The sequence below is a fragment of the Monodelphis domestica genome, chromosome 1, assembly GCF_027887165.1.
Source record: "Monodelphis domestica isolate mMonDom1 chromosome 1, mMonDom1.pri, whole genome shotgun sequence".
Taxonomy (NCBI): Eukaryota; Metazoa; Chordata; class Mammalia; order Didelphimorphia; family Didelphidae; genus Monodelphis; species Monodelphis domestica.
Window position 1 is genome coordinate 302,021,633 of NC_077227.1, and position 25,220 is coordinate 302,046,852.

A 25,220-nucleotide genomic window follows, 5' to 3' on the forward strand; every position below is an offset into this window, starting at 1 on the left:
AAGCAAACTGAAGATCATGCCTTTCTTAATTAATTAAATTAAACCTTAATTCTAGTCAAAGGCCAGCAAAATCATAGTGTAAGAAAGCTGTCCCTTTCAACCTCATACCCACTGTCTCCTGAACCTAGTTCTCTCCAGGGTTATCCATCCCTGGCTTTGTAGTCTGAATAATTACCTTCCTGGCATCTCTGGCCAGCTCTCCCAGGGGGACAGATGCACTGGTACCCATTTATTTCATCCACACATGTGGCCCCATATGCACATGGGGAGGATTGGCATTCATCAATGTCTGCAAGACAAATAAAACAATTCTCATTTCTAGAGCAGTTTACAAATCACTTTTCTCAAAACAATCCTGGAAGGTAGAGGGTGGGAGTTGAGAGAGAGATGGTAAGCAGCGGAAGTATGATGCTCATTTCAGAGATGAACTGGGGTCAGAAAGATGGAATGACTTACCCAAAGGAACAACTGTCCAATCTGAGGCAGAGTCAGAGAGAGTGAATATTATCATCAAGGGAAGTCAGACCCCATGGGCAATCACACAAGACCTAGTCATTTCCCAAGAAAAGTGGGACGACTGATGGGAAGGGTCTGATTCTCATCCTAGAAGCAGTAGAGTTCTGAGGTCAGAAGTCATGGGCCTTCTGTTCTCATACTGCATCACAGTGGGATGTAGCAGAGCCCCGGCAAATAATTGAGAGCCCTGGGCTCTGCCATGGGACCAGAAGCAGTACAACAAGGGAGCAGGAATTAGATTACAATCTAAGGACCCTTCACCTCTCAGGTTTTCTGGACACAGTGAGAGAGAGGCTTTAAAATACATAGCTGACAGGTCTTGTCAGTAGTAACCTGGTCCCTTCTTTTAATAATGCAGGACCTGCCTATCTGAGTCTTTACTCTCTCCTTTTCCATCTAGCCTTGTACTTGCTATTCTCACCAAGGGAAGCAGGATCTCCAACTCCAAGGAGGCTGAGCCCAGCCCTTATCCAAGGTCAACCAGTCCTGAGATTTTGCATGGCTGACACACCAACCCAAGAAAGGAGGGGGAAGCTTGCTGCAAATGAGTGGGTCAGGTAGGGCCTTGTGTGCATATGGGAGCCAGACCATAGCTCCAAGGACATACAGCCTTCTCTAAGGGCCACAGAACATGGGCTGCCTGATACCTTTGTGCCTGAACAACCATTTGTAATCATATCCATCAAGCAGTTTATGGGGCAGTGAAAAGAAAACTGGGAATCGGGATCATAAGATGTAAGCCTAAAGGTACTTTGTTAATAAACATTAGTCAGTAAATATTTATTAAACTCTTGCTATAGGCCAGGAAAAGTATGAAAAGCAAGATACAAAGAAAGTCAAAATGACCTGTTCTTTAGGAGCTTACAGTCTAATTACTGTAATGAGACAAATGAAAGTAACTACAAACAAGAAAGATACAGATAGGATAAGTTGGAAAATATCAACAGAAGGCACTAAAATTAAGGGGGAGGATGAACAAAGACATCCCAGAGGTGGGGTTTTAGGTGGGATTGGAAGGAAGCCAGGGAAGTCAAGAAACAGAGATAAGGAGGAAGAGCATTCAAAGCATGGGGGACAGCCAGTGAAAATGCCCAGAGTTGAGCAAGTGGATGTGTAAGGAACAGGAGGCAGTGTCAGTTAGAAATCATCTACTGCAACTCTCATTTCAGAGAAAAGGAAATAGGCCCAGAGAGAGGAAATTAGTTGTCTTGGGTCACAAAGCAAGATTCTAACCAGATCTCTGGGCTCCAAATCCTATTATAGCACCAAAAGTGCCAGTCCTGGTCTTCTATTAATTTACTATATAACCTGGGACATGACCTTTCTCTCTGGGCCTCAGATTCCTCAGTAAAATGAAAGGACTGGATGAAGGCAGCTCTGGAGTTCCTTCTAATTCTAGCACGCTATAATATATTATATCCTGGACCTTAAGTGAGAATCCCATGACCACCATTTACAAGGTGGTTGTGACTTGTGATTGAGACATTTTTCCAAGTCTGTTTCCTCATCTTAAAAACAGAAATAATAATAATTATCACTAAACCTTAGACAAGTAATAATCTCTGTGTCATGCCTTGCCACTCCACAGAGGTCGGTGTGTAGATCTGGTGAAACTGTTTTGTCAACCATAAAACAAGGCACAAAAGCGAAGACTGATTATATAAATACTCCTTGATCCCTACTGTGAGCAGGTACCATTAAGGAAAGGTACCATATTGCTACATTATTTAGAGATCATTAAGTGCAATTTCATTCTTTTTCAGAGGAATAAAATGAAATCCAGAACAACGAGGTCTAGAGCTTAGTCTAGTCTGTCTTTTTTTTTTAAACCCTTACCTTCCATCTTAGAATCAATACTGTGCATTGGTTCTACGACATAAGAGTGGTAAGGGTTAGGCCATGGGGGTTAAGTGATCAGAGATTAGACTTGTCAAACACTATTATGGAGCAGATTTCAGAGTTGAAAAAGATCTTAAAAGCACCTGGAAAAAGAAATTAAAGCCCAGAAAGGGAAAAGAATAGCCCATTCAGGAAGGGAGTCTTTTTGTCTGTCATCCCTGACCCAGACATGCCATCCCTCTGACTCCCCACATACCCTATTTATGCCTTTGTACTTACTGATTCGGCAGTCAGGGCCAGCAAACCCTGGGGCACAATTACAACGAAACCAATTCACTCCATCAACACAAATGCCTCCATTGTAGCTGCAAAACACAACCCCCAACTCCATAAGCATCAATCCAGTCCTGAGGCAGTAGGACTCCAGGTCTTCCCTCCCAACAATACTTGCTTCTTATCCTGTCCCTCACTTGAAAATTTCTAGTCTCCATTCATTGTTCCTCCAATAGTATTCTTCCTTGGATACTTTTTATAATAAACCACCATGACAGCATTCTTTCTAATTAAGCCTGTGTTAATTAAGCCACATATATTCGTGGGCAGAAGACCCTAGATCTGCTCTGCTGGGGAAACCCTTCCTTGTTCAAGGACAGCTCTTGACTAATGACTCTGGGTTAATTCCCTACCTGTTGGAGGTAGGTATGCTTTCCCCAAAGATCCACCTCCCCAAAGGCCAACCCTAGGATACTCACCATGGGTGAGGGTTGCAGTCATTTGTATCTGAGAGAGAGAGAAAGAGAGAGAGAGAGAGAGAGAGAGAGAGAAAGAGAAAGAGAGAGAGAGAGAGAGAGAGAAAGAGAGAGAGAGAGAGAGAGAAAAGAAGAGAGAAGTGAGAGACTGTTTTGTTTTGTTTTTTAGCAGTGAGGATGCTCAAGCTATGGGACAGAGCAGTCACAAAATACTGACAGATCTTTCTACAAACAATGACTTATATTCAGCAATGGCACCCTGAAATGTAGGAAATTCCTTCCCTCAAGGACCTAAGGGTCTTTGTTAAGGGAAGCCCCTGGCACACTACTCTGGTATACTCAGTGAGAATAAGGAAAACCCCCTAATAAGCAGGACTATTTAAAAGTAGAATGAAATGCTTGTGGTGGAAATGAGCTTCTCCTTAGTTGAGATCTTCAGGTAGATGTTAAATGAACATCTGTTGAGTATGCTGCAGAAGGGATTCTTGTTCAAATACAGAAGACTAAACTATGTCCCCTCTGGGGTCCTTTCAACTAAATGGAGGTAATCTCTACCATGTGCCAGGGCCATAGGATGGATTCTTGCTGTTCCTGGCATTAGTAATTACATTCCAGGGATATTACATTAGTGTCTAGCACCTAAACTAAAGAACAACCCAAGAAAAGAAGTAAAATTCCACCAAAAGGACTGGGGTTTTTGGTTGTGAGAAAATAGGAAAGAGAGATTAGCATAAATCTAGAAGGAAGCGGCCTCTTCTTGATTTGTTTGCCACGAGTTAATGGAATGGTGAAGGAAATGGAAAGTAAAACTAAATCCAGATGGAGGAGTCAGACCTCATAACCTCCACCTCGACCCCCAGAGGCATCTGTCTTCAAATTGAAGAAAGGTATAGATCTTTTATAGAACTCCCCATAAAAGGTACTCATCATCTTTATTATCTGTACCTTGCTCTGTTCCCCTCTGCCCTTCTGAATATATATGCCTTTGCTGGACCACTATCTTTTTATTCTACCAATTCACTGCTTCCATCACCAAAGGGGGAGCAAAGGGCTAGAGATAGTCAAAAAGCCACAACTGGTTCTAGAATCTGGTAAGAGAGCTAGAGGGTACTTCACAGAGAATGATGTCAGATTCTGGGGATATTCATGGAAGTTAGTTAGGATTATGGTGTGTTTTGGGGGACAGAGATAAGGTTTTGAAGAGTCAAAGCCTCTCAATAAATGTGATCCAAATTCTAGGGGAAACAAGGATAATATCCAGACTATCCCTCCCTGGAAAAGAGATTAGGATAGCATCACAAGTCCCATCGGCTTTCCTTTGACTTCATGCAACCAGACTTCAAAGTGTATTGTGGTGAGGGTGGAAAAAAAATCAAAGTTCAATACAACTTAAGTTAGGGGGTTTCCTCCCTAGATGTGGTATGTGCTTTCCTCCTCTATTCAGTGTAGAGACCAAAGTGGTGAAGTGATATGGAGGGAGAAGATATAGGAAAGAGGAACATAAAACAATTTGGACTTACTTTGGGTACATGTGCGGCCTTCCCAACCATCTTTGCAGATGCAGGAAAAGGAATCACCACTACCCACACACGTGCCACCATTCATGCATGGGTTCAGGAGACAGCTGCTATTCTTGGCTATGAGGGAAGAAACATTTCAGTTTCCTGAAAAGGAGGCCACAGGGACCCTCACACCCATCTGATCTGCCCAGCCCTGTCACACTTTATTCCAGATCACAAATAGGGTCAAAGGATTTATAATTAAAAAGGACCTTAAAGATCATTGATCTATTTTACAACTAAGTCTCAGATAAGTCAAGAGATCTGTTCAAGGTCACACATATAATAGTAGAAATAGGATTTCAAACAGGTCCTGACTCCAAATCCATTGCTTTTTCTACCCTGCCACATTTAGAGCAGTAGAACTACTTTCCAGACTTATGCATCCTCTTGGGGTGGGGAATTGATAAGATATGGAGAGAAGACTGTGATTCTTTGGCATATTTACCTGAAAAAAGAGGTAGGGAGACAGTTACAGAGCCCACTCTAAAACCTTGGTTGCCATGGGTTTTCTTTCCATTTCCTCATCTTTAAAATTAAGGAGTTGGACTTTTCTAACTATACACTTTCCAGCTCTAAATATTCCAAGCCTAGGATCTTTGCTGCACCTTAAATCAACTCAGTTAACACAGGGTACATGGCCTCCTTGTGTGCCTGGACCATGGTCAGGTATGGTGGAGTGGGAAGACAAAGAAGGAATAACAAAACCACCATTTTATACATCAATTTTAGATTTGCCATGTAACTTCCTCACAACTACCCTATGAAGTGAGCAGTGCAAACATTATTTTTCCCACTTTGTGGAAGATAGGTCAAGTTGGTTAAGAGGGTTGATAAGTTAATTGCAGGCCCATTGGATCAAGTAAGTTGGGTAGTCAACCAACTAAAAAGCTTCTGAGATGGGATCTGAATCTCCTTATTTTAATTCTAGTGCTCTATCCACCATACTATACTGCTTTAAGAAACTATCTGGGTGTTGCCACACTATCTCCCCCATCTTTTTTTTTTTGGCCTTCATATTTTGGCTGAGGAAATACTGTCATGAGAACATTAAGGAGTTGGACTAGAAAAGTTTAGACTCAATCTAAGGACAGGAATTGGGAAACCCAGGCATAGGCTCCATTAATAGTATGACGTCTAGAAGAGAAGTGACAGTTCCAATGATAGGTTGCTTCAGTCCCTTTTAGCTCTGAGAGTTTGTGCTTCTAGGACCACCTCACAAAGAAACAAGGAAGGAAGGGAGGATATCATTAAAAATTGAATTATATGGTTCAGAATTACTCTCAGAAGGTTATAAGGGAGAGACCAATATAATCTAGAATGATCACGAATGGCTTCCTAAAGCAGGTGGGATTTGAGCAGGACTTTGAGAAAAGCACAGAAGGATTGACTGGATTTAATTTCCACTGAGGGGGTCAGATGAATAAAGTTCAGAGAAGGCAAAAGTCTTCTCAAAGATGTATATAAGATAGAGTGTGAGAAAGATGAGGGGAAAGAAATAGTATAGTACTGTTGAAGGAAAGAGACTTAATGTGATATAGAGCCACCTTGGCATCCAGAAGACCTGGCTCTAAGTCTCTGACACATTTTGGCATATCACTGGTCAGGTAACAACCTCTCAGAGTTTAAGATGATTCTCTGAGATTCTAAGGTGTGGAAGGTTTGCCAATATGCATCAACTGAAGATGTTCCTATATCATCAGTGAAATCAACAGGAAAGAAGGAAGTGAGGGATGGGGGAAGGGAGAAAGGGAGGGAGAAAGAAAGGAAGGAAGGAAGGAAGGAAGGAAGGAAGGAAGGAAGGAAGGAAGGAAGGAAGGAAGGAAGGAAGGAAGGAAGGAAGGAAGGAAGGAAGGAAGGAAGGAAGGAAGGAAGGAAGGAAGGAAGGAAGGAGAAAGAAAGAAAGAAAGAAAGAAAGAAAGAAAGAAAGAAAGAAAGAAAGAAAGAAAGATTTGGGGTGGAGAGATGTGGATTTCAGTTCTGGCTTTGGATAAATCCCTTCCCTTCTATGGGTCCTGGGCCTCAGTTTCCTACTCTACAAAATAAAAGAATTAGGCTTGATCTCTACAGTCTTTACTAACTCTAAATGCTAAAATCAAATAAATAAGAACCTTGAAGCCAAGCTTTCTACCTGCTTATATTGCTCCCCACCAAGGTTTGCCTACTCCATCCCACCCAGGTCCAAGTACCTGTGTTACAGGTGCTGCCCTTCCATTCTGGGGGACATTTGCATTGGAAAGTGTCTCCACTGTCATAGCACGTGCCACCATTGCTGCAGGTGTTAGCATCACACTGGTACTCACCTAGGAACAAACATTAGCTGCTTAGCACCACCATGCCACCAGAGGGCTGCAAACCTGGTCTATGACCTATGAGGCAAGCCCAGAATTTAGCATGGATTTTTCTCTGGATTAGAGGGAGAGATTCCTAATCCATACTTGATTGTTAAAATGGGACCTAGGCTGCATTGAGTCATCCACATCATCTCACACAGTCTCCTTACAAGTGAAGTGATTCTCTGAAGTTGCAGTAAAGACAAGGTGAAATGTCTAGTCTTGTAGTTACCACTAGGTTGGAGGCTCAGGTAAGAACAGGGCCTTATATGAAAACCACAGAGTTTGCGATATCCAGGGTAAAATGAATCTGTGTATGGAACCATGGAAAGCAGAAAGGCTTAAGAATAAAAAAAAGCCATTTGAACAAGCATGTATGTGACCTGTCTTACTTCTATACCCGTTAGTGAGGGCAGGCTACACAGTGACAGAGAATAATTCTAGAGTAGTCGAGGGTGATTTGTAGAAGAGAGAAATGTCTGCTCTAGGAAGATTTAGGATCATGCTATTTTAAGACTTAGTCAGGCATCAGAGGTGGAATTGGAAGGATGAATCTCTAATGTGAAAACAGAACTGTCAGCAAATTTAGAGATAGAGATAAGTGTTTTCTGAAAATGATATCTACATCATTTCTGTGAATTTTAAAGAGATAGTCTGGTCAAAGTACAGACAAATAAATAGTACAGACAGTAAATGGGCTTTCTTTTGGTCTTGGAAGTTAAGAAAGCCACATTTCAGTTATCTCCTGTCACTCAAAGGCAAAGGAAATCAGACACCATTGGTCTGCCTCTAGAATCCATGAAAGGGAACTTCCAAGAAAGGTAAAAGGAAAGCCAATCCTTACACATTTTGATCAAAGTTTATTTTCTAAACTTTGAGATTTAGAAGTTGACCAAGTAGGGAAAATAAGGAACAGGGAAGGAATAAGGTTAAGAAAACTAAACTTACGTGAGTGGCATGTCTTGCCTTTCCAACCATCTCTGCATTCACAGTAGAAATCATTCACTAAGTCAATGCAGTGGCCTCCATTGTGACATGGGTTTGGAAAGCAGTCGTTCAAATCTGGAGGGAGGAGGGTGACAAGTTATGATGCTGTTATTGTTAAAACTAAAGCTATTATTGTTAAAACTATTTTGTGGATTTGTGGCTGGAAGCAGTTTGGTACACCACTGAAACTGTTAATTCTCAGGAGAAGTAGGTATAGGAAATGGGAGGTAGGAAAATAGAAAACATAGATCTAAATTTATATCACTATGCCTAAAAGTAAGCCCTATACTAAAATATCTAATAAACCCTAAAATCTAACTGCTTTCTTTGTAGTTTCTTCTTGCCTGCAAAGCAGGCCTAAATCTGGCCTACTCTGTCTAGTCTTATATTAAACTCCCTAACTATCTTAACTAATTGATGAACATTAAACTGATCATGAACTCCTTAAAGTAATCTATGAAATCAAACTCAAATTCTCTTCACAGAGAAACTGATGCAGCTCTCCTCTTCTGAAGTCAGAGGAGGCAAGGCACTCTGACAGCTTCTGAGACCTCAAGAAACTGAGGAGAAAAGCTCTCTGTAAATAAGACTCTTTCTTAAATTTGTATCTCAAATGTAACTGTCTCAAAAGTCACTATCAGATCTTTTTTGTCTGAGAGAATGACCCAGCAACCCTGCTCCCAAGGAAGTCAGAGAAATTGAAGTGTTTTCTTAACTGCCTTTTCCTCTTTTATAGAGGGTCTCTTAAAGTGATGGAGGGCGAGAGCTATCTGCTCTGCTTCTTAAAGAGACAACAGGAGATTTTACAAAACTCCCAACCTGTCAGATACTGTCTCCTAAAGAAACAGTGGGAGATGAAGAAATTCCTATTAAAAATGCCCACCCTGTGGGCTCATTGCTTATGAGGTACCTGGGGACAGGTGCAGAGAAAGTAAAGGAAGAGATGGGGCTGACAAGCAGAGGAGAATTCTGGGAAGGGAATGAACCAGGAGTAGGCAGAGAGAGGGTGATCTGGTACTGGGTATAGTAGCTACTGATCTTTCCTTGGTGAAGGAGTAGAAATGCAAACATGTCTCATGACAAAATCTGCATGCATCAGGTGCTTAATAAATATGAAATCAGAATTTTAAAATACAATCTAATAATTCACTGCCCTTCTGGTTTGTATTTTTCTTCTGCTAGTTTAAAAAAAGTAAAATTCACTGATATTTTATTTCTATTCTTCCTTTTTTGTATTATTATTATTATGACTTTCACTATAATCCCCAATTCTTCCTATAAAATAAAAGCCCATCATTGTAGCAAAAAAAAAAAGTATATGCAAAATAATTTGGTACACTGGATATGTCTGAAAATGTTTATCTCATTCTATAATCTATCGCTTCTGGGAAGAGAGGTGGGGAAGTATAATTGACAATATTCTGGGATTATAATTGGTCATTTTACTGATCACAGTTCTTTGAAAGCTGTTTTTTCCTCCCAAAATTATAGTCTCTATAAATTGTGCTTCTGGTTCTGCACACCTCAGTTTATACAAATCTTCCCAGTTTCTCTGACTCCATCCTTTTTGTCATTTCTTATTCTATAATAATACTTCATTACATTCAAATGACATAATTTGTTTAGTCATTTCCCATTTGAAAGGCATGTAATTAGGTTCCAGCTCTTTGCTATAATATAAAGTATTACAATACAAACATTTTTGTATTCATCGGTCCCTTCAACTTCTTTTTTGGACCTCTTTAGGGTATAGTCAGGGAAGCTAGATGGTATAATAGTGGACAGAGCATCAGGCCTAGAGACAGGAAGACTTGACTTCAGATGTAACCTCAGATACTTACTAGCTGTGTGACATCGAACAAATTACTTAACCTCTTTGCTTTGGTTTTCTCAAAAATTAGCTGGAGAAGGAAATAGCAAACTACTCCAGTATCTTTGCCAGGAAAACACCAAAATGGGTAGTGGAGTTGGACACAACTGAAATGACTGAACAACAATAAAAAGGGTATATATAGTCTAGTAGTGGAATCACTGGATCAAAGACTATGCATAGTTTAGCAGCAGTTTATGTTAGTAAATAACTAGACTACACATAGTTTAGCAGCTTAATTGCTTTCCAGAAAAGTCGGAGAAGTTCACAATTGCACTAAAAGTGCCAATAATACACCCATCTGCCTTCAAGTGCTCAAAAAACTGCTTTTTCACATATTTGTTATATTTGCCAAAATAGTGGATATGAGATGGAACCTCAAGGTAGTTTTAATATGCATTTCTCTTATTCTCAGAAATTTGAAGCATTTTAATTTGGTTGTTTATAGTTTCTTTTTCTTAAGAAATATCTATTCCTCTCCCTTGACAACTTATTAGGGAATGGCTCTTATTCTTGGATATTTCTATCAATTCCCTATATATGTATATCTTGTATTTTAGATATTTATAGAAAAGATTGCTTCATATATTTTTCCCTAATCATTTTCATTCTGATTTTAACTTCATTGATTTTGTTTGTGCAAAACCTATAAAAAACTTTACATATTCAGAACTACATTTTTTGTCTTCTGTGATTCTTTTTATCCCATATTTGGTCAAGAATTCTTTCCCTAACCAAGGTTGTGTAAGATAGTTCTTTCCCTGACTTTACAGTTTGCTTATGATATGATCTTTTTTTATTTTTAAAATATTTTAAATGCATAAAATAAAATGCAAAAGATTAAAAAGGAATGTAATTATTCAATTGTATTGAAATATAATTTTGAATTTTTTAAAAACTCATGAACCCCTGTTATGAGCCCCTAGCCTAAAACCTAATTTCTGTCAAACTGCTTTCCAGCATTCTCAACTGCTTTTGTTGAAGATCATCTACCCAGTAGTTGATAACTTTGGATTTACTAAACATGCTAACTATGTTCCCTTGTTTCTGTTCTAGTTGATCAACTTTTCTAATATTTGATCAGTACAAAATAGTTTTGGTGATTATTGTTGAGTAATAGCTTGACATCTAACATTTGTCTCTTTCTTTCACCATTATTTCCCTTGAGATTTTTGGGCCTTTGTTCCTCCAATTGAACTTTGCAATTATATTTTCTATTTTAATAAAGAAACCTTTTGGCATTATGTCAATGAAACTGTGAGTTAATTTAGGTAGTACTACATTTTTACTATTTGGCATTTTGGTCTGTCTGTATTTTTGTAAAGAGTGTTTTGTAGTTTTATACCCATATAATTCTCAAGTATGTCTAAGTAGCTGAACTGCTGTTTATTTTATTCATTCTATAGTTGAATAGAACTTATTTTCTTTATTTTGCCGCTGGATTTTATAACTAATATGCAGAAAAGCCAATGATATTTGTGGGTTTATTTTCTATCCTGTTACTTTGCTGAAATTGTTAACTATTTCAAGTTAATTTTTTTCAACTAATTTTTCATTGATTAATCACTAAGGCTAAAAAAATGTCATTTGTTTTTTTAAAAAAGGAATATTTTTATTTCCTCTTGGATATTTGTTCCCTGAATTTCCTTTTCTTGTCTTACTGTCTTAACTTTGTTATATCAAATAATAGTTGTGGCAAAGAGTATCCTTAGTTTTACTACTCATCTTACTGGAAAGGTCTCTAGTATTTCTGCTCTAATGATGATGCTAGTCCTTGGTTTTAGATTAATACTACTTGCTATATTGCAGATAACTGGCCCTGTTCTCAGTCTAGTTCTCCCACATTCATCATCTAGAAGAGATGGGAGATCTCTTTTGATAAAGAGCACTTCATCCCAGCCACCACCATCTACAATTGATGACCAACTGCCACCAGTGAGGCAGGTAAGCTAGCCTATCTGAAATAGCAAGAAATACTTAAGAAGAGACGAGGTTTGTGCCATCAAATCACAAATCATTACCTCCCCTCAGACTCCAGTGGAGTCACATCATGTTCTTGCACCCACAAGTCCCAGTAATAGCATACTCTTTAGACTACTATCTTTGGCTCCAGTCCAGCCCCAACAGTCAGAAATGAGAGGGGGAATTTTTTGGGGGGAAGGGGCTTGCTGCCACCACCATCACAAGCAGAGAGTAATGACCATAAATAGAAAGATGGGACCAAGGGCCCTGGGGACAAGAGCAACCCATAGATTACTGGTTTTGCTTTCAGTCTGTCTCCTATAATCCATGCCTAAGGGAAAAAAATACTCATAGAGATAGAAACTGCAACTGACTACAGCTTCTGTAGCTCCTACCTCTTTAGAAATCATGGTTATAGAAAACCCAGAAAATAAAAGTTCTCAATGCCAAAGTCCTTATTGTTATCAAATGGTTCAAATCAGATAAATTTTTATCAATGGAAATGACACCAAAGAAGCTGTATTGTGATTTCTTTTGCTATAGCACCTAAAGATTGGATCATTCCAATTGCTCTGAAGCTGAAACCTACTACATGTCATCTCCCTCTATGAGAATGTAAGCTCTTTAAAAAGGCACTGTCTTCATTTTCTATTTGCACTTCTAGCACAAAGTAAATACTTATTGGGAGTGCTTGATTTGTTCCTGTTTATAATGTTATTAAAATGGAGTATCATAGGTTTTGTGTATGATATGGTCTGTAATGTTTATAATCTGCCTAATACTGAACTAATCCTAGATTCCTGGTGCCAAACCAACTTGGTCAGAGTATATAATCTCTTCACCAATATTGTATTCAATAATTCTGTACCAATGTCTATTAGGAACAGTGGTCTATAGTTTTTATTTTTCCAGGTTTTTTTTTTGTCTCCTTGGTTGAAATAAGAGGGCCAGATTTGTCTAAGAGAAGGAATTTGGTAGGATCCCTACTTTGCCTATTTTTTGCAAACATTTTATATAATATCGGATTCCATTCTTTCAAGGGTTGATAGAATTCACTCAAATTTAATGCATCATTTTCCCCCTTTCTTTTGCATTCCTGTGTTTTAGTTTCTTCATCTAAGGATGGGTTATTCAAATTCTCTCTTTTTCTATCAATGTGAGCATTTTAATATGTTTATGAATATTTACCACTTATTTTATTCACCAATTTTATTGGAATATCAAAAGAATTTCTAACAATTTCCTTTATTTTCTCATTTGTTGTGAATTCCTTTTGCAATTTGTTTTTTATTAGTTGTTTTTTAAAACTTTTAGTTTTATGTGAAATCTCTTTAAATAAAGTTTCAATATTTCTGACTTTTTGCATTTTTAGTGAGGTTTATGTGTCTTAAAACATGGGTAATACTCTCTTTTGGTCATCACCTGAGATCTCCGATTTTTCTAAAACCCTATTCAGGTATTTTGTCTTATTTATCTTTTTGTTAGATTTGTAGAACAGAAATCTGAAAGGGGGAAAAATGATGTCACAAATATTAGTTTTGTTGCCTATATTTCTGTGTGTATGTATATATGTACATATATATTGGATTGCAATATTTTTTATTGACTTGGAAGCTCTGCATTTTGTCTATGATATTCCTGCATGTTTTTAGTTTGGGGTTGTTGTTGTTGTTTTTGAAAGTGATCAATGGCATCTATTTTCACTTTTTTTTATGGTCCTAAAAGATCTGAGTAGTCTTCACTTATGATTTTGTGAACTCTGGAAGTCAGCGTTGTTTTTATGATCAGAGTTTTCAAAAAAGTCTTTTGATTCTTAAATTCTATCTTCTTAATTTTTTTCCCAATGTTTTCCTATGTTTTTCAGTATTTCCAATATTTTTATTCTTTATTGTTGCTTCATAGAGTTGAGTTCTACTTGATTCATTTTACTTTTCAAGGAATCCATTACTTGGGTACGGTGGTTATTCTGTTTATTCTTGTATGCAAGCCATCTTCTCTTTTAAGGACATTGTGGAATTATACTTTTATTTTGGAATTTCCTTGGGATTCTCAATTTCTACAGTTTATTTGATATCTTCTTCTGTTTACTCATATTTTAGCATCAGTTCTTACACAGCAATTTGGTGCAGTAGTTTATAGCACTCTTGGATGGGTTGAATAAACTTTGTTTGGTCCTCTCCTCTCTATTTTGGATGTCACTGTCACCATCAATTCAGACAAAGTGGCGGCATTAGGTCCCACTTGCTGCCTCAGTGCTGAAATTCTGTCACCATCTTCAGATCTTGGTGCTAACTGAACTCAAGTCTTTTTTCTATTTTCTGAGATGGCACTGAAAGGCCCGAGTGGCATACTGAATATATTACACTGGTTTGGGGCCTCTTGCACAGTTCCCCTGGTGCTGCTGCTTAGATGCTAAATTGGTAATGTATCCTAAGATGGCTCCCAGGGCTAAGGAATACATGGGCAGGCCCTGTGTCTCCCCATAATTATCCATCCACCAATATCCTATCCTTGATTCTGTTCTAACAGGCCAGGGTCAGAATCTGGCTTCAGATCCTTGACCTTCCTTCTACTCAGATAAATGGATAGATTTAGGCCCATTTGTAAAAATGTGTGCTGATGTATCCTGGCATAACTTGTCTCCTTACCTCCACCTGCTTGGCCCATTTACCTATGTTCACAATGGCTTCTCTTATATGGGTCCTGTGCCCAGCTTTGCTGGCTTCTAGCTGGATAATATAAGTTTAAGCTGGCTTTTCTGGCATTACTCTGAAACCTTCTTCACTGGCTCCCATTCTCACCTGAATATGTGCTCACTTCCCTGGTATAAGACATTTCAACCCACTCCTGCTTCTGGTGCATATCTTTTTGTATTTTTTGGCATTGTTCACTGAAGAAGACCTTCTGATTATTTTCAATTTTACTGCCAGTATTTCTGGGAATCTTATTTGTTGAGGTTTAAGTAGAAGAGCTGTATTTCTTTACTGTCTTATACATCACCTTCAAGATCCCTGTCACTGTCCTATTAAATACTATTTTTTTTTAAACCCTTACCTTTCATCTTAGAATCAACACTGTGTTGGTTCCAAGGTAGAAGACTGGTAAGGGCTGGGCAATAGGGTGTTAAGTGACTTGCCCAGGGTCACACATATAGGAAGTATCTGAGGCCAGATTTGAACCCAGGACCTCCCATCTCTGGGCCTAGCTCTCAATTCACTGAGCCACCCAGCTACCCCCTTAAATACTAATCCTTGACCCCAACTGGATTAAATTCACTAATATATTGTTTGGGGGACTGAGTTCTAGGCTTTGAGGCAGAACATCTAGGTTCTACTTGTGGTTCTGCCATTAACTTACTGTGTGACCCTAGGCATATATCTTTCCCTCTGGGGGTCTCAGTTTCCACATTTAAGATATTAGGAAGTTGAATGTTCTCCAGGCTCTATAAAAGAAGTATTCTAAATTTAAACTTTCCTTAGACTTTCTGTATTAGCTATTCTGTGTGAAAAGACAAGGAGATTTATTCACTGCTCCAAGGGAACTACTAATCTTGGGGATGGCCATGACTTGCACACATAGAACAATCAATAAATAAGACAGGTCATGATTCAATTATGTGGTACAAACAATAAGGAAAATAGCAGCTCAAGTAGGGACCAGTGTGGGCTGAGGACATTGAGGAAGCCTTTCTGGAAGAGATGTATGGGTCTTGAGTTGGGCTTTAAAGGAAAGAGAATTTTAATAGAGAAAGGACAGCATAAACAAAAGTATAGATATAGAAATGAGCATGATAGTGGGTATAGAGGAAGAACTTTTTTGAGAAACTAAATGCTTTGGAGCAAATAAATGTCCTAAAAATTAACTCCTAATCTAGTGTTTTCCCTTATACTATGCTGCTTTTAAATCCCTTCCATCTTTAATGTTGTCCTTTGTTTTAAAATCAACACAAAACTGGTGAGCTCAGGAATAGGGAATAGCTAGAAGGGACATTATTGATTAGATAGTCTAACCCCTTCTCATTTTACAGAGGCTGAAAGTGAAACCCAGAGATATTCTCCAATGGGCACACAGGTAAGTAAATAGCAGAGACAGAATATGTGCCTCGGTCCTCTACAGGGAAGGTCACTGATTCTGATAAATCTATCTGACTCCTGAAGTTAAGATGTAGATTATGCTTCTCATTCTTCTCTGTAGCTCTCCTTACTTCTAGGTCTAGGCCGCCAGAACCCCAAGCACAGAGTATGGCAGATAGTTTAGTAAATACTGACAGGTAAAATCACAGACAGGTACAGATTTCATAAACCCAAAGGGCTTTGAAGCTTTCTTCTTAATCAACAACTTATAAAGAGATGGATAGATTACCCCCCTAGTTGGGGGAAAAGGTCTTAGTAGCAATGCAAAAAGGTAATGAAGAAGACAGAGAGAGAAATAAAGGAGTTTAGCCTCCTCCTTCTCCTCTAACCCAAATGCAATCTATACCTAAAATAACACACTAAAGTCACTTAAGAGTTAAACAACCAGAGGTATGGAAAGTTCATTTTGATTATAAGATTAAAAATATACTCAAGAGTTCATGCTCAATGTAGATAACCTCTACTGACAGCCCAGTGCCTAAATTCTGAAATACTTTGATTTCTTCTGAGGACAGAAAGACTTCCACTTCAGATAATAGTAAATGAGGTATGGAAGCATTATTCTTTTATATTTGCTATTTGTATTGATGATATCTATTATTAATATCAAGGATGAAGAAACGACCTGGGGAAGTTACTCCGAGGACTGCATGCTCCCTGAAATCTCTCATTTTGATGAATAGGTCTCGAAAGGTTAAAAATACTTTTCTCACAACACGCTTCTGAGGTGATACAAGCTTATTCCAATTTTACAGATGTAGAAACTGAACCAAAGGAAAAAAGTGACTTACCCAAGGTTGTGCAGCTAGTAAAGGAAGGGACAATTTAATTAAGCCAATTGGCATCAAACTGGGAAGATTAGACTCTTCCTGAGAGCAGGTATGTGGAGAAGCAGGGGTAGAGGGGGTGAGGAAGGATCCCAAGGTCAACTTCTCATCTGGCCCAGGCTTTACTCACTGGTGTCACATAGCTCGCCTTCCCAGCCACTGGGGCAGAAGCATTGGAAGGAGTCAATCTCATCAATACAGGTGCCTCCATTCTGGCATGGCATCCCTAGGCAGTCATTAATATCTATAGAGAGGAAAGAAGCTAGAGCTGAATTACTAGAAGGGCATGGAGAAGGAGGGCTCTCCCCCTGATTTTTTCTTCATTCCCCTGCCCCAACCCACCCCAAGAAGACCTGCTAAGGAGAAAACACACATACACCCCCCCCAATACCGCCCCCACCCTGAGGGATGGCCTGACATACCAGCTTTCTTTCCCACTCAAGTAGAAATGAAGATGGGAATGATATGTGGGCAGTTCCAGTAGCCTTCCCAATACTAGCCAAGTCATCCCTTCAAAATACCCCCGATACAGATTCCAGTCACTGCTGGCAGACACAGAATCCAGACTTGAAGAAGCAGTTTTGGAGGCGGATAAGAGGAAGGGTAGGATACAGATGCTTAGCGTCTGCCATCAATTTCACTGATTCAGGTCGTAAATAAAGACATGAGAATTTCTGGTTTTTTTCTAGGGCCACTAAGGGAGGAAAAAAGGGACAGGGAACTCGGACTCACTCTCATGGCAGTAGGTGCCAGTGAAGCCGCTCTCACAGGTACACGTGAAATTACCCCCGGGCTGGCTGACGCAATGTCCATGGGGCCCACACACGTTGGAAGAGATGAATCGTGTAGTGTTGGTGAACACTTCGATTTCACAGCTGTCTATTACTGGATAGGAGAAAAGGAGTGAGAAAAGGAGGGGAGCAATGGATATGCAGTTCTTAGTTGTCCAGGTTCCTGTCTTTCTGTCTACTTTCCTCACCCCCAAACCAGAGGCAGGAAAAGAGTTAAGTTTAACTGCCATTTTTTTAAACCCTTACCTTCTGTCTTAAAACAATTAATTAATTAGGACAGCAATTAAGGGCTAGGCAATTGGAATTAAGTGATTTGCCCAGGGTCACATAATTATGAGTATTTGAAGTCAGATTTGAACCTCCTGTCTTCAGGCCTCTCCATCCACTGAGCCACCAAACTATCCCTTGACCTTGCCATTTGATGAAAGTAGAAGCCCTAGGGTATGAATATCTCATCTTCTTATTTAACTCTTGGTCAATTTGCTTCCCCAGAGCTAAAGTCAGCTTGTCAACTTACTTGCCAGACAGGGTAGTGGACAAAGTTCTGGCCTAGGAGTCAGGAGGCATGGCTTTGCCATTGACTCAAAGGGACTTTGATTGACTCACTGTACCCAGGCCTTGATTTCCCCACTTGTAAAATGGGGAGATAGCCCTCATTTACAAAGATGTATAAAAACCAAGAGAGGTAAACTAGCTTCATGGTGTATTGTGAAAAGCACTGGACTTGGGGTCACTGGGAGAATTAGTTTTAAGTTCTCATTCTGACCTTTATTGTGTAACCTTTATTATGCTACGTGGCAGTGGACAAATCACTCTGACCTCTCTGAGCCTCATCTGCTTCCTAATTTGTCAATAAGAGATAAACATCCTTACCCTATGTACTTCCCAGGGTTGTTGTGAAGAGTGTTGTTTATAAGCCTTAAAGAGCAAGAGACCTGGGTACCATTATTACTGGTTTAGAAGACAATGCATTTGAAAGCCCTTTAGAAAATGTGAAAACCTGTAGGGATTTGAGGGCCGTTGTAAAAATTCCACAGATTTGATAATGATAGACATAGCTAATACTAATATTACTTATATATAATATAGTATCTTTTTTTTTTTTACCAATTGTTTCTAACATGTTCATAGTATTTCATAGTAGGAGGTGAACCCCTGTTAAACAATGATCTTAAGCAGAATCCCATTTCATTTAAGTGGAACTAAAGTTTCCAAAGCCCATCTATGAGCAGACTAGGGTAGGATTTATAAACTATAGCTGAGAAGGATCCTGTTATAACATTGTTAACAAGCTGCCTTTCCCACCTTTTATTTAATTATTCCATTTATCTTTGTACCTGCTGGGAAGGAGGGAGACTATTGCCTTTAGACCACATGAGGTAACTGCCACTCAAAAAGGGACAGTGACTTTGCCAGAGCCCTTCAGTAAACAGGAGTCAGAGACAGAATTAGGTCACAGGCAACAATGGTTCACCAGTGCCCTGAGCAGACTCCATGTTAGAATGGGAAGAATCCTTGGCTCTTTAGGCTAATATTACTTTATAATAATATAAATAACAATGTAAAGTAAGAGCAGAGCTGGGACTAGAACAGAGTTCTCTTGAGTCAGAGCCTCTCAGAGCACTAGAAACCCTACTTTCCTGTTATTACTATTAAATTGTAATTCGCATCCATGAAAGGATGAGCTCTCAGGCCCATTGCAGTATCAAAGAAACAACTATTCCCATAACGCTTTATGGTTAATAAGGTATTTTCCTCCTAAAAATTCTGTAATGTTAGGTTGTACAAGGACTATCATTCTGACTTTATAGATAAGGAAATTGATGCCCAGGTAAAAGAAGTGATTTGCCCACAATCCTGTAGCAGCTTAAGAATAAGAATGGAGTCAAGTCCAGGTCTCCCAACTCCACATCTAGAGCTCCCCTTAACACTAGGCCTCACACACACCCTCTCCCCTTGTCAGTAACCCTGCCTGCCATGCCACGTCACTGTGGGGCTGGGGGAAATTGAACACCTTTGCAAGAGCCATTCCTACAGTGGTCTTTGGGGTAGGAGCAATTCTTCCCATCGTAGTCTTCGGGACAGGCACAGTAATAATCTCCCTCCAGGCTGTAGCATCGGGCTCCATTCTGGCAGGGGTAAGGCTCACAGAAGTCGATGTCCACCTAGCAGGACAGAGGCCAAGTATGAGCCATTGCTTCCCTGGGGAGATCAGGGGTTCCCAGGCCTACCACAGGAAACAGGGTCATGTCCTATGACCTGGAGATATTTTAACACAGTGATTATATCTTCAATGCCCAAACTTTTCTAAGTCCCCTCTTCTCCAGGTTAAAAGTCTCCACAGGAGGAGGGGCATTTGAAACAACTGAATTCACCCCCTTTCTAACTCAGGGAATCATAGGTGGGGATATAATCAGATGTGTGAAGTATCAGGACATGACTACATTTCTGAGTAAAAAAGGGATCAAGGGCCCATGGGACAAGTTCTACATCTTCCGAGACAAATCCAGAATTACTTTAAGGAAAATCTAAGCCTCAAAAATGTTCCCTTAATTTAAATGACTAACTATGCCCCCTTCACAATACCTGGTAGGAGAACTTGCTAGGGAAGCACAAGCTTTGGCAGAGCAGGAGAGCCTTTGAGGATGGGCTTGGTGATGGGTTGTTTATTTTCATTTAAGGACTAATTCAGATAGGTGTGGCAAAATTCATCACCAATATATTGGCCCATAGGTAATTTTTCTTAGTTACAACTGCTCACAAGAAGAGTCTGGTTAAGGCATGGATAGGTTCTATGCAAATCCCCACCAATAAAATGATAATGTATGGAATGCCAAGTCCAAGGTTCTGGGCAGAGGAGGTACTCGGGCACAGATGGAATCTGAATTAAGTTTTAAGATATTAATTTCCTGGGTCCCTCCTCCCTTACCCTCAACTATCATTCTCACAGGTCTTCATAGCATCCTTCCTTGTTAATATATGTACTGTGCTTGACTGAAGTCTCTGAAGGAGCAAAGTAGTTTTCACTTTCCTTTGACCCTTCCCTGCAATTGATGTTATTAATAGTTGGGCTTGGGAAATGTGTGGTGATGTACACTATAAGCTTGCTTTCCTTGACCTGACACCTGTAATATCTTCCATTTGAAAGAGAGACTCAGGGCCAATAAAAACAGGGTCCACTAAGTCATACATAAGCATCCTTGAGAACTACATACTGACTTAGAAAACTACATGTTAACATTATTTGTTTTATTGTATTTTTATTTTGTTAAATTTTTGCCAATTACATTTTAATCTGGTTCAATAGCACTCAGGAGTGTTGTGGGTCCCATGTTGGATATAACTAACTTAGGAGACTACTGCTTAGAGGGAAAGGATTTTTTGAAGGTAACTCTTTCTCATTCAATCACAAAATCTTAGAATATCAGAGTTGGAAGAGATGTCAGAGAACACCTACCCCAAACTATACTTGAATGAAAATCTCTTGTTCAACTACATTCCAGTCATCCAGTCCCTGACTGAACACTTCCAGTAAGAGAAGGCTTCAGCCTCACCCAAGGCAGCCTCTTCCTCTGCTGGATAGCTTTGCCATCTTGAAAATGTATCTTCATTTGGAGTGGAAGTCTATGTTCTGCTAATAAAGCCACAGGTCCTATTTCTGCCTTCTAAGGCCACTTAGACACAGTCAGTGCTCTCCTTCTATGTGATAGACTTTTGGATACTTTAACATAGTGATTATTCTCTCCATACCTACCCTCTTAGCTTCTATGTTTTCTCTTTTCCAGGTTAAAAATCTTCAGTTCCTTCCGCTAGTCCCAATTTGCCAGTCTCCATTCTTCTCACCATCCTGACTATCCTCCATCTTGTTAATAGACTTATTAAAAGTTGATACCCAAACATAAATACCCTTGATGTGGTCTGACCAGAGCGAAGGAAGTGAGACTAGGATCTCTCTCAGTTTAGATACTAGATCATCAGTGCAGCCTAGTGGAAGTCAGTGGCTTTCACACATCATGCCAGAATATCTTAGAAGGAAACAGCTGTGTTTCTCCAAACAAGTCTGTGGGAGGCCCAGCCCCAAAGCTTCCCAGCCAAATTGACTGAATCATGCAGAGGTGCACTCCCTGACCTTCACAGGGATGGTGTGGTGTTTCCTCTGCCTGCATACAGAGGACAGGGAGTGGGGAGGGGACCGGGAAGGCATCCAGACAACATGTGGACTTTTCATTCACGACAGGAAAGCCCTGCAGGCCACTAGGCTGTGCCGGCTTCAAAAGCTTGTCTGAAATGTCTCTTTCAAAATTGAAACTCATTTTTCTCCTAAGGAGCAGCCACCATTTCTGAAACCTAAATTTAAACAAAACTCAAACTCTAATGCCAAGGAGTCCTCCTAAAGAAGTCATTCATCTTCTCAGAAACAGGCTTTTCCTATTTCTATGCAGAATTTACCATCATGTTCCAGCAAGCAACACCAGAGGCCAAAGGTGATATACATCTGGGCCTTCCTCCAAGGAAGCCCCAGAGAAGTAAAAACATTCCCATTCCATCTGCCAGTATCTAAAGGGAAGAAAAATGACCAAGTATTCCTCTCTATAAGGATCTTTTCTGCTCCCCTCCATCTTTCCCCAGTGTACATAATCTCCAAAAAAGTGAAGTAACATTTAAAAGTTAGCAGTAGTAGATTCCAAGTATTATTCCCTGTTTGCAAACTAGACACCTTGATTTAATCATTAACATGGGATTTTAGAGCTGGAAGGAGTCTCAGAAGAGACCAAGCCTGGTCCCTTCATTTTGTAAGTGAGGAAATTGAGGCACAGTGAGATTAAGGAACTTGTTAGAGCTCTCAGAGATAAGTGGCAGAATTGGGATTCAAACCCAAGTCTTGAGCTCCAAAATCCAGTGTTCTTGCCACTTTTGCCATAATGCATTCTTAAGGAACAGTGCAGGAAACCACACAGTTTAGCAGGGTATTTCCCTGTGTATTTCTAGAGGGTAGTGCTGACCCTAAGGGAAGCATTTTGAGAATCAGGCAAGCTCTCAGATCTCTCCTATCAGACACCTCCACTCATTTCCTTCCAACAGTCGGAGTTTCCCTTTCCAATTTCCACTCGGCGCCGGGCACTGATGAAGGTGGGTGGGGGCAGATTTCCTGTTACAAGGAAAACAGCCAACTAGTTTAGCCCAATTCATTTCAGCCTAGTCTCAAACCTTTAGGTCCCCACACCCATGGTCAACAGTCTATACTAAGAGTCATGCAATGCCAGATCTGGAAAGAGCCTTCAAGGGCCCCTAGCTCAACAGCAATCTTTTTTATGCTATTCGTGACAAGGGGTCATTAAGACCATGCTGACAAAGGTTTAGTGAGAGGGAAGCTTACTAGCTTTCTGAGGTAGCCCAGTCCACTTCTGGAAAGCTTGAACTGTTCAGAAGTTAGTGCACTTAGTGAACTTGTAATTTAAGAACACAGAATCTCAAAGTTGGAATCTGAGCAGAGGCCACCTATCTAGCCCAATTCAATTCCTGAAAAAGAATCCCCTCTATAACACTTCCAATGAGTGCTTGGAAGATCTCCAGTGATGGAAACTTATTACCTTACCACAGCACCCAGTTTTATACTGTTCTGAGAGTTAGAAAGCTTTTTCCTTAAATTGAGCTGAAATGTGCCTCACTCTTCCCCCAAACATGCCTGAGGCAAAACAGCTAGCAGATTCTTAAAAAAAAAAATCAAAACAAACCCTGGGGGCATGATAAGAGAAAACAATATATTAAACAACCTAAGGAGACTTTTCATCACTCACTACCTCCCAAGAAGCCAGATGGCAGCTTTAGTACTCCCATTATGGGGTAACAAAGGCCCTGATGCCTCTTGAGGAAGTAGGGGAGGCTGGATCACAAGCAGGACTTTTGATTCAGAAACAAACATCTCATAATCTTCAGGCCAAGATGAATTAGATTAGAATTAGAAACATATTAGAAATTAAAATTCCATTTTGCTAAACACTCGGCCTCAGCAAAGTCACAAGATATGCTCATATAGAAGAGAGATCTGTACCCACAGATTCCTAAATGAAATAGGATTTACAACAACACACTTGGGTCAGACTTCCCAGGGACTTCTTCACAAAAAGAACCAAAGCTATTCTTTCCAGAGTACTCCAAGGTCCTAGGACTTCCATGATGGCTTGTTTTACTCTAGGCTCTCCCTCCATAGTCCCATAAGCCCACTTGGCAACCATCAGCATTTCTTGGGGAAAGAGAGAGCTATTCACTTACCTCACAGAAGACACCAGAGAAACCCCTGGTGCAGTGGCAGCGGAAGCCATCCACTAAGTCTTCACAGTGTCCCCAGTTCTGACAGGGATTGCTGGCACACTCATTCTTCTCCAGCTCACAGTGCTTGCCTATGAAGCCCCGGGAACAAAGGCACTGATAACCATTCACCTCATCCTGGTTAACACAGGACAGAGAGAATAGGACTCAAATCATCATCATCATCATCATCATCATCCCATTAGATTTATATAGTGCAACCCTTATATCTATCCTATGACAAGTAGGTGATACCACGTGATACTATTATTAATATTATTATTAATACTTTACATTTTACAAAAAAGAAAAAAAAAACTAGGCCTCAGAAAGATAGATGATTTACTATAAAATGCCAGAGTCAGGGCCAGAATGTAGGTCCTAGGATTTAGTGTTAGAAAGGTGAGAAAGAAAATCAAAACCAGCCCCATCATTTTACAGAGAAAGAATCTGAGACCCAGATATTCCAAGTAACTTGCTCAAGGTTACAGATGTAGCTGGCAGGGCCAGAATTCAGAGCCAATTTCTCTGAATAAATCCAATTCCTGGCTTATGAAGGAAAGCAAAGAATATATTTCATTCATCTCTGCACATTTCTGATCCCTAGAGTGCCAAGTGCAGGGCTAGTTTGGTAACTACCACTCAGTAAATCTGACTGTTTGGCTGCAGATCATGGGAAAAAAATTTTGTCAGCCATAAGGTTTCAAACCTTATGGTTTAGGTCAATGGCCCAGAAGGAGAAAAATGAATGAGTTGTAAGTTTAATAGACAATTTTGAGTATAAAACTGAAAAACTTTTGCACAAGCAAAGTAAGTACATTTAAACTCAGAAGAGAATCAGTTACATCATGGGAGATGAGGAGAAATCCTTGCAGCATGTTTCCCTGACAAAGGTGATTAGGGAACTACTTCCCTGTCTGTGAGAACAGGAGCCATTCCCCAATAGAAAAATGACTAAAGAATATGAATAGGTAGTTCTCATGGGAAGAAATATATGCTATTAACAACCACATGAAAAAATACTCCAAATAACTAATGAGAAAAATGAAAATAAAAACATCTTGAGGTTTCACCCTATAAATCTCATATTGGCAAATAAGATGAATAAGGAATGACAATTGTTGGAGGAATCATGGGAAAACAAATACATTAATGCACTGTTAGAGCTGTGAATTTGTCCAGACATTCTGGAAAGCAATTTGGAACTATGCCTGTAGAGTCATTAAAAAGTGCCCTTTGAACTAGAATGACCACTATTAGATATGCAACCCAAAGAATAAAAAACAGGAGGCAAAGAAACTACATGTACAAAAATATTTAGAGCACCACTTTTTGAGGTGTAAAC

General features: G+C 39.7%; 1 protein-coding gene and 1 long non-coding RNA gene across 3 annotated transcripts in view; one reads left to right on the top strand and one right to left on the bottom strand.

Annotated features, from left to right (window-relative positions):
- JAG2 (jagged canonical Notch ligand 2) overlaps positions 1 to 25,220 on the bottom strand; it is a 155,104-nt gene that overhangs the window by 11,799 nt on the left and 118,085 nt on the right. For both annotated transcript variants that reach the window (XM_007473314.3, XM_001368356.5), the window contains 10 exons: positions 23,840 to 24,013; positions 19,581 to 19,731; positions 17,508 to 17,660; positions 16,906 to 17,019; positions 7,945 to 8,058; positions 6,853 to 6,966; positions 4,625 to 4,741; positions 3,108 to 3,135; positions 2,635 to 2,720; positions 176 to 289 (listed from right to left, as the gene is read on the bottom strand). In XM_007473314.3, coding sequence (XP_007473376.1) covers positions 176 to 289; positions 2,635 to 2,720; positions 3,108 to 3,135; positions 4,625 to 4,741; positions 6,853 to 6,966; positions 7,945 to 8,058; positions 16,906 to 17,019; positions 17,508 to 17,660; positions 19,581 to 19,731; positions 23,840 to 24,013 — 1,165 coding nt within the window. The remainder of the gene's footprint in view (positions 1 to 175; positions 290 to 2,634; positions 2,721 to 3,107; positions 3,136 to 4,624; positions 4,742 to 6,852; positions 6,967 to 7,944; positions 8,059 to 16,905; positions 17,020 to 17,507; positions 17,661 to 19,580; positions 19,732 to 23,839; positions 24,014 to 25,220) is intronic.
- On the top strand, positions 7,011 to 12,998 carry LOC130456340 (uncharacterized). Its single transcript, XR_008915036.1, has 3 exons — positions 7,011 to 7,247; positions 11,663 to 11,797; positions 12,359 to 12,998. It is a non-coding gene; the product is annotated as an uncharacterized LOC130456340 (long non-coding RNA).